Source organism: Mauremys mutica, chromosome 1 (genome assembly GCF_020497125.1).
Source record: "Mauremys mutica isolate MM-2020 ecotype Southern chromosome 1, ASM2049712v1, whole genome shotgun sequence".
In the NCBI taxonomy this organism is placed as follows: domain Eukaryota; kingdom Metazoa; phylum Chordata; order Testudines; family Geoemydidae; genus Mauremys; species Mauremys mutica.
Genome location: NC_059072.1, coordinates 42,638,200 through 42,647,771, shown reverse-complemented (window position 1 = coordinate 42,647,771; position 9,572 = coordinate 42,638,200). Strand labels below are relative to the sequence as shown.

Genomic DNA, 9,572 nt, shown 5'->3' with positions numbered 1-9,572 from the left:
AGCGTAAATTATGAAAATGCACTGCATTTTTAGCAAGCTTGACTGATAGGCATGCAGGCATGATTGCTGGATTCAGAAGTGGAAGACAAACAGAGCTTCTATATCATAGTGCTTATGATGCAACAGAGGTACAGTATATTGCATTAAAACAGGCAAGCAATAGGAATATGAGACAAGAAACAAGAAAATAGCGCCCACATTTTGTCCTAGAGCAAGGACATGATCGTAACAATTGCATGTACAGAGCATCTTTCATCTGGAGATCGCAAAGTGCTTTGTAAAATTAATAGCTTCAGAACAACCTTGTGAGGTAGGTAAGTAATATTATACCCAGATTATTATTGAATATGTAGAGGCACCAAGTGCTTATGTGACTTTGTTCAAAGTCACATACTTGAGTTGCTGGCAGAATCAGAAATAAGATGGGGTATCAACTTTGTTCCATGCTCCGACCATTAGAAACCACTTCCCTGACCATCTTATATCTTCTTTAAGTATTTTATTGCTTCTGTGATGCTATGCTGGTTTTTCACTCAGGAGGAGTAGTCTCTGCTCACTGAAAAATGGAAGTATTTTCATAGCTACAAACTATGTCTATTTATGTTTTAAGGATACTCTTAAAAAAATCCCACTGGATATTATAATGGCTTCAGTCTCTTTTTCTGCATTAGGTTGGGCAACTATTGGGAAGCTTCCTTGAATGTGCAATAAAGCAATAAAGAACATGAGATAAACAACACATCTTTTACCCTTAAGGAATATTGCTGAATGTGTACTCTATTTGAAGAAATATATTATTTTACTAAAGACTTTGACTGACTACCATGGCTGTGAGCACCTTTGGAGCATTTATTTGCAGCTTGATCACAAACAGCTAATGCCATTGTACATACTGAGCCATTCACTAACTGAAATGGAAACCCTAAGGCAAGTCCAAAGCTTTGGTAGCTTTGTTGCCTCTAACAGAGCATCCTGGCTGGTGTTCATCATTATTCTAGTTACTTGCTGCTCATCTTTGCATATAAGAGCCCGTCCTCTCATCCCCAATTCTCCTTTCCTCTCCATCTGGAATGCTCCTACAGAGCTTTGCACTGAGAAGACTCGAGTGCAGCTGGATATGAGACTCTTCCACTTGGTAGGAAGCACACTAAAGACATCCACTGAGCAGAGTATTACTATATTCTATGCTAACAGGCTGGGCAATTATCCTTACATAGATGAGAACACAGGTGAGACATTTAATGGTGGGATCCCCCAACTCTGTTCCATGGAGCATCATTTAAAGAAAGCCAATGATGACATTAATTTTTACATGCCTTCAGATGAACTGGTTGGCTTGGCTGTCATCGACTGGGAAAACTGGAGGCCACTATGGATACGGAACTGGAGCTCGAAAGACATTTACAGACAGGTGTCTGTTGAGTTTGTTCAGCAAAAAGATTTAAGCCTATCAGAAACCCAAGCAAGGACTTTAGCCAAAATGGAATTTGAAGATGCAGCAAAATCACTTATGTTGCAATCTTTAAAACTGGGAATATCAATGAAGCCGAATCATTTGTGGGGATATTATCTTTACCCTGACTGCTATAACTATGATTACAAGCAAAATCCCCACAATTATACAGGAAGCTGTTTGGATATTGAAATAGCAAGAAATAATGAGCTTAATTGGTTGTGGGAGGAAAGCACAGCACTTTACCCATCTGTCTATCTGGAAACTGCCTTGAGATCTTCCAAAAATGCACCACTCTTTGTTCGTAATAGAGTTCAAGAAGCCATTAGAGTTTCTAATGTTTCAAATTCCACCTGTCCACTTCCCATTTTTGTATATACACGTCCAGTATTCACAGATTTCAATCAGGAATATCTCTCTCAGGTGAGTGAGGCTTGGCTAGCTCTTAAATATTTGTAATGTAAGGCATACTAAATACATAGGCACAAAGCATTTGCAAGATGATTAAAGTATCCCATAGGGGGTTTGGATGTTTACTTGACAAGTAAATGAAATTGTATTGAAATGGAAGTGTACAGACAGAGTCATAAAACTTAAGTTTATTCAGCAATTAAATTCAGCCAAACCAAAAGGGTTGAATTCTTCAAAACTTCCTCCCAGTACCTTATGAGTAGTACTGTATCCAACAAGTAGTGAAATGATATTAAAGTGGAAAGAATATTGTAGCGGGTTAATTGAGGGAAAATATGAATTAGCTGTTGTTCCAAGCTGACAAGTTAGTGTGGGCCCCTTGCTGACTGAGGGAGGGAACCTAGTGACAGAGGATGTGGAGAAAGCTAGTGTACTCAATGCTTTTTTTGCCTCTGTCTTCACAGACAAGGTCAGCTCCCAGACAGCTGCACTCTGCAGCACGGTATGGGGAGGAGGTGACCAGCTCTCTGTGGAGAAAGAAGTAGTTCGAGGCTATTTAGGAAAGCTGGACGAGCACAAGTCCATGGGGCCGGATGCGCTGCATCCAAGGGTGCTAAAGGAGTTGGCTGATGAGATTGCAGAGCCATTGGCCATTATCTTTGAAAAATCATGGCGATCGGGGGAGGTCCCGGGTGACTGGAAAAAGGCTAATGTAGTGCCCATCTTTAAAAAAGGGAAGAAGGAAGATCCAGGGAACTACAGACCAGTCAGTCTCACCTCAGTCCCTGGAAAAATCATGGAACAGGTCCTCAAGGAATCAATCCTGAACCACTTAAAGGAGGGGAAAGTGATCAGGAACAGTCAGCATGGATTCACCAAGGGCAAGTCATGCCTGACTAACCTAATTGCCTTCTATGATGAGATAACCGGCTCTGTGGATGAGGGGAAAGCAGTGGATGTGCTATTTCTGGACTTTAGCAAAGCTTTTGATACAGTCTCCCACAGTATTCTTGCCAGCAAGTTAAAGAAGTATGGGCTGGATGAATGGACGGTAAGGTGGATAGAAAACTGGCTAGATGGTCGGGCTCAACAGGTAGTGATCAATGGTTCCATGTCTAGTTGGCAGCCAGTATCAAGTGGAGTGCCCCAAGGGTCGGTGCTGGGGCCGGTTTTATTCAATATCTTCATTAACGATCTGGAGGATGGTGTGGACTGCACCCTTAGCAAGTTTGCAGATGACACTAAACTGGGAGGAGTGGTTGATACGCTGGAGGGTAGGGATAGGATACAGAGGGACCTAGACAAATTAGAGGATTGGGCCAAAAGAAATATTATGAGGTTCAACAAGGACAAGTGCAGAGTCCTGCACTTAGGACGGAAGAATCCCATGCACTGCTACAGACTAGGGACCGAATGGCTGGGCAGCAGTTCTACAGAAAAGGACCTAGGGGTTACGGTGGACGAAAAGCTGAATATGAGTCAACAGTGTGCCCTTGTTGCCAAGAAGGCTAATGGCATTTTGGGTTGTATAAGTAGGGGCATTTCCAGCAGATCGAGGGATGTGATCATTCCCCTCTACTCAGCACTGGTGAGGCCTCATTTGGAGTACTGTGTCCAGTTTTGGGCCCCACACTACAAGAAGGATGTGGATAAATTGGAGAGAGTCCAGCGGAGGGCAACAAAAATGATTAGGGGGCTGGAGCACATGACTTATGAGGAGAGGCTGAGGGAACTGGGATTGTTTAATCTGCAGAAGAGAAGAATGAGGGGGGATTTGATAGCTGCTTTCAACTACCTGAAAGGGGGTTCCAAAGAGGATGGATCTAGACTGTTCTCAGTGGTAGAAGATGACAGAGCAAGGAGTAATGGTATCAAGTTGCAGAGGGGGAGGTTTAGGTTGGACATTAGGAAAAACTTTTTCACTAGTAGGGTGGTGAAGAACTGGAATGGGTTACCTAGGGAGGTAGTGGAATCTCCTTCCTTAGAGGTTTTTAATGTCAGGCTTGACAAAGCCCTGGCTGGGATGATTTAGTTGGGTTTGGTCCTGCTTTGAGCAGGGGGTTGGACTAGATGACCTCCTGAGGTCCCTTCCAACCCTGAGATTCTATGATTCTATGACTAGTTAGGGGCTATTAAAATTGGACTAGGGACCATTTAAAAAAAATGAAGTATGAAGATTACTTTTAAAAAAGATGTTTCTGTTGAGTTTTACCTCAAGAGGTATTAGGAATATGAAGTGTGGTCTGTTCTGGTTTTGTTAGAGCAGTGACTCTCCACCTTTCCAAACTGATTGGGCAACAAAATGGCAAATGAAATTTAATGTGGATAAATGTAAAGTAATGCACATTGGAAAAAATAACCCCATATGCATACAATATGATGGGGGCTAATTTAGCTACAACAAGTCAGGAAAAAGATCTTGGAGTCATCGTGGATAGTTCTCTGAAGATGCCCATGTAGTGTGCAGAGGCGGTCAAAAAAGCAAACAGGATGTTAGGAATCATTAAAAAGGGGATAGAGAATAAGAATGAGAATATATTATTGCCGTTATATAAATCCATGGTACGCCCACATCTCGAATACTGTATACAGATGTGGTCTCCTCACCTCAAAAAAGATATTCTAGCACTAGAAAAGGTTCTTTTGAATTTGGACCACCAACTCTGATTAGCCAAAAGAGCTGATAGGAGGGGAGAAAGGGGTGGGACAAAATGGAGATCAGCTTGGAGAAGTGCCAGTGTGTCTCATGAACTTGTAGGGGCTCAATTTGAGTCTTAGTTCTCTGATCATAAGACATACTCAAAAGGGTGTTAAGTGGCAACATTGTTTTGCATCATCTGCTCAACTCCCTTCCAGAATCCACCAATATAACTGAGAGCAGAGTGTGGGCGTAATGTTTAATTATTTACCACTTTCAAGGTGATTATCCTGGTTATATAACTTATTGTATGTACTGCATATTACTGAAGCATACTTATTTTATTATTCATCCTTGCACGTTTGCTTTCAGGATGACCTTGTAAATACCATTGGAGAATCTGCTGCATTAGGGGTGTCTGGAATTGTAATCTGGGGAGACCTGAATTTAACATTGAGTGTGGTATGTCAGATTAATTACATTCAATTTTTAAAAGAACAATACATTATTTTTCCTTAGAGATGAAAAATGTAAGGTATTAATTATTATTATTTATTTACTTCTCTCAGAATTTCTACTTTAAATAATAAGCAGTTTTCCCAGAAGACCCAGTGTCTTCTCTGAGAAGAAAGCAAACACCTTTGAGGCTTGTTGGCATGATCTACCACTATACTTAAATAAAACATCATCCCTCCAGAAGTCTTTTTATATCAGTGTTAGTACTTAGATTTCAATCTGATACATGCTGTTAGGGATTAGTGACTAGACAAGCTACTATGTTAGCTGCAGGCAGGTTGTCACTTGTTTGGTCAGTTTAGGAGTTCTAATATTTCTTCATAGCATTCCATCCTAAGGCACAGAAAAATATTCAGGTGCAACTGTTTTTATGATAATTCTCATGGATTGTTGTTTTTTTTTTAATGGTAGATTTAGGAAAGATAATTTAAACATTAAGAGGTGGTAGCCTGTTACATTTCACTATTAGCCTGTTCTATATTTCTGATGCAATGGATGATAATACCTTGACTGACTCCTATATGAGAAAGATGCATGGCAAAAGAGGGGGGAAAATCTTTTTTCCCCCTTCATTTACTTTAGGAAGATCAGCCACAGTTTGAGAAACACTGTTCTAAGGATGTTGGAATAAATCTTTTGAACTAGCCCATTCATATACAGTCAAGTCAGTCCATATAAAATATTGTTTGTATGGTTATTGTACTTTCACCCTCACCCACAGTCTCCTACAAGGAAGGAATTGGAACTGTCCAGCACTGTTGGTGTCCCCTGAACAGAAAGCATGCCCACATAAATATTCATAGTTCTTTAAGGACTGAATTTTCAAAAGATCTGAACATAGACTCCATTTGTACATGCTTGGTTTTGATATGAATATCATTTGCATCTAATTTGTGCACGCAATTATTATGACAGAATTTACATTGGCAACAGCCTTTAGAATTAAATTTGCAAATTTATTATAAGCAAATGAGATTTTGCATATACAGATTGTAACATTTGTCTACAGAGGTCACTTTGGGTGCCACTGCAATCAATATAAGTGACATAGACTAACTGACAGAATCAGTAACAGTAAAGTCCTGCAGCTCTTCAGAAGAGTGCAAGGATGGTGGGTTGTGTTGTTTAAAGGCCTGTACTCTAAATTGTCCAAGAACAACACAGCCTGTTACCTAAAAGTTAAAAATAGACACATACAAACTGGATTGCTTGAATTAAAAGAACTATACTAAGGAGTCTTCAAGACTCCCAGAAAGGTCACAGGTTGGCATGACATAAGTGATAAAAATGGAGAGATTCTAGAAATGGGAGGAAATATCTATAGTTGAAATCACAAAATGTATTTTAATTGGCAAATGTTACTGAGATGAGGTGACCACCATGGACAATGTTTATCTGGGCTTCACCAAATGGGAGTGGGAAGGATGCATGGACTGGAAGAAGAAAGTTTCACCATCTTGGCTGCCACTCCCACTGTCTCCTGGTTGGGATCCACACTAACACCACTGGGCCTACATCATCCTAATCCTGAAAGGCATCCTGACCAGACCAGACAAGAGAGAGAGGGAACCAGATGACATTGACACCTCTACCAGCTTTGGCTAAATCCTAAACAAGGCCTGGAACATGAGATTTTGGTTCCTGGTATCACCCCCTCCCTTATGTGTCATTTTTCTTCCCTGCCTTGTTTCTTCTCTTTCCTAGCTCACTCCTTTTGCCTTCTGTCTAAAAATAAAGAGTGTGGATGAGCCAACCAACACAACTCTTATCTTGTGTAACATAGCTGTGAGCCTGTGACCAGAGAGACAGCTTAAAACAATGCCTTAAACAGACTGACAGTGGTACGAGTTCGCCAGGTCTCAGAGTGGCTGATAATGCAATGTGCCTGTGCTTCTCCAGCAGCCAGGCCGCAAGTACAAATCAGCACCTAAAATAGAAAAAATAGCTTCCATCTTTACTATTCTGTCCTCTCCTCTTTCATGTGTTTGCCTTGTTTTATCTTAAAGAAAATGGGGTTCAATTTCAACAACAGATCCAGACCATCCAAACAAACTTCTTTTTTCCCCAGAAGACCAGTTAGCACCATCTAAAAGGCTATCAGACAGAGCTGTCTCCTATAAAAGACTGTTTCCAGCTAAAGGGAAGGGTTACTGTTAAAAAGAAAAAGTCTTCTTCAATACTTCACATTTCAAATGCTCAAATGCTTTAACTATTTCCCCTTCTTTTTCTGTATCTTTAATAAATGAGTTATAAAGAGTTTTTTAGTGGAGGCTATTACTTGCTATGAAATCCCAGACCACACTTAACTCTTTAATGTTTGAATAGTAAATAAATGTTTCATCTTAGCCTTTGTTAGGTCCAAGACATCCCTTTTTCCACCTGTTATGTTGAAAAGGGTAAAAATGCAGAGGGTTCTCTTAGGCCTTTTTTACACTGGGTTATTGTCCTGATTTCAGCCATTGGTGAGCAGCTATTGATGTCGCTGCATCAGTACAAACCCTAAGGCAGACAGGGTAAACTAACTGCTATCAGCTGTGATATGTACTGGTACAGTTTACCCCAGGGGTAAACTGCACTGGTGCAAATAGTAGCCGTGCCTGTCTACACTAGGTATTTGGTGTCTAATCAGGGCAAATGCCCAGTATAGATATAGCCTCAGAAAAAAAACATACCAAAAAGCAACATGCACCCCCCTGCCTCTAATTATGAAACCATGCCAAGCAAATAGGAAACCTGTGCCAATTACACAAGAATTTCTCAATCAATGAGGCATGTTTTGAAGATATTCCTCAATATGAAGAAGTTCCCAGAACTCTTTCCATTCCCAAGGCAGAGCCCTTGGAGTGTTCAGTTCGAGCCTTAAAAACCCCTACCTTCCGCAGCTGATGGATAGTCAGCTCAGCGGAAAAAATTAAAGTTTCATGGGGATAATAATTAGAAAAAATGATCATTTGTGAAGACCTAAAATTCTTCAGGATCCCCTCAAAATAAAAGGAATTTTGATCTCTCTTATAACTTCATTAAACACATCTGACTCAAAAAAACTACAGGCTAACCTTACATAGATAAAGTGAAAGCCTTAATTCCTCTGTTTTCTGATATTTGAACGATTTTAATAAAATCTCCAGCATCTACCTAGCATAATTTTGCCATAATTATTGCACTGTATAACAACTTAATAAGTGTGCTTGCTTCCAACAGCCAATGATAACTGACTTTCTGCATTCGCAATACTTCAAGAGAAACACTGATAATTAGCTACAACAATGTTGTTATTGAAGTGACAACCATTTTCATACTGAATTTGTATACTAAACTTTAATATGATTTTCTTTTCACAGAGCACTTGCAGGACTCTGGACAGCTACCTTAGGCACACTCTGAACCCTTACATCATCAATGTAACGATGGCAGCCAAAATCTGTAGTCAGGTATTATGCCATGACTCTGGTGCATGTGCACGAAAGAATTGGAACTCCAGTGACTATCTTCATCTGAACCCAGAGAATTTTGTCATTCAGATTTCAAGGAATGGGAATTATGCCATACAAGGACAGCCATCATTTCAGGATCTGCAGCGATTTATAGAAAAATTTTATTGCCGCTGTTATGCAGGCTACAATTGTGAATCTAGTGTTGATATAAATGACATTCACTACATCAATGCGTGCATTTCAGAAGATATTTGTGTTCAAGTATCTTTAAATTCACTTTCTAATGTAGAAGCCCCTGGGGGCAGAGCCTCTTCCAGCACGAGTATATTTTCATTTACCCCACAGAGAAACATAACATTACCTGCACATAATGCAACAGGTTTTCAGCAAACTATTTGGAATAACACATTCAATGTATCTACTGCAGGACACTTTAAATCACCACTACTGTTAGTTGGGGCATTGAAGATAACCAATACTCATAGCTTCAGTGGTTCATCGTCTGATGAGATGAAGATATTGGATGTGGTTTGTTTAATTCTAATTTTGAGAAACCTAATCTAAATGGCTCAACTGATGAAAGAATGCCATTTTCATTCTATCTTTCTTCAAGGATGTGTTCAGCATTCTGGAGTTTTTATTCCCACAAAGGGACCATTCTTAAAAGAGATAAGTAGCTGTGATTTCTGTGGATTTAACTGGACCAGTCCCATTTTCTGTGCCTCAAACTGTACATCAGCTTTTCAGTTTAATTCTAAAAACTACTATTTGTGCCAGAGAAATGCTGGCCACATCTTTGTGTAACAGAATAATAAAAAAAAAATTGAACATTTTGTAACTAATTTTTATATTTGAAAAACAAAATTGTATATGGGTGAGGGAGCTATTTGTAATTGAAGATTTTGTGTGTTAAAATAAGTGTGTGAAATTCACTTCAAACTGATCCTAAGTGGGTCTTGAATAGTACGTAGACTTGGTGCTGGTCCTCTTTATGGGGTGAATTTTCATCCAGTGTAAATATAAATACTAGTTCCTACAAATACCTGGATTAACTTTAGAGCTGAGGAAATAATCTGCAGCCAATTTCTGCTTTTAGAACATCTGCAAGGACTTTGCAATA

The 9,572-nt window shown here is 39.7% G+C and overlaps 1 protein-coding gene across 1 annotated transcript; it reads left to right on the top strand.

Annotated features, from left to right (window-relative positions):
* The first annotated feature begins 877 nt into the window (after positions 1-877).
* SPAM1 (sperm adhesion molecule 1) lies at positions 878-9,167 on the top strand. The gene is made up of 3 exons (XM_044980011.1): positions 878-1,876; positions 4,875-4,964; positions 8,360-9,167. Exons 1-3 carry the CDS (start codon positions 878-880, stop codon positions 9,014-9,016), a joined length of 1,746 nt encoding a protein of 581 aa, XP_044835946.1. The 3' UTR covers positions 9,017-9,167.
* Positions 9,168-9,572: the final 405 nt, after the last annotated feature.

Excerpts from the sequence above, each read along its gene's own strand:
- SPAM1 (XM_044980011.1), top strand. The coding sequence starts at position 878 with ATGCCATTGTACATACTGAGCCATTCACTAACTGAAATGGAAACCCTA. Across the intron at positions 1,877-4,874 it reads ATCAGGAATATCTCTCTCAG|GATGACCTTGTAAATACCAT; the intron begins GTGAGTGAGGCT and ends GTTTGCTTTCAG. Across the intron at positions 4,965-8,359 it reads TGAATTTAACATTGAGTGTG|AGCACTTGCAGGACTCTGGA; the intron begins GTATGTCAGATT and ends TTCTTTTCACAG.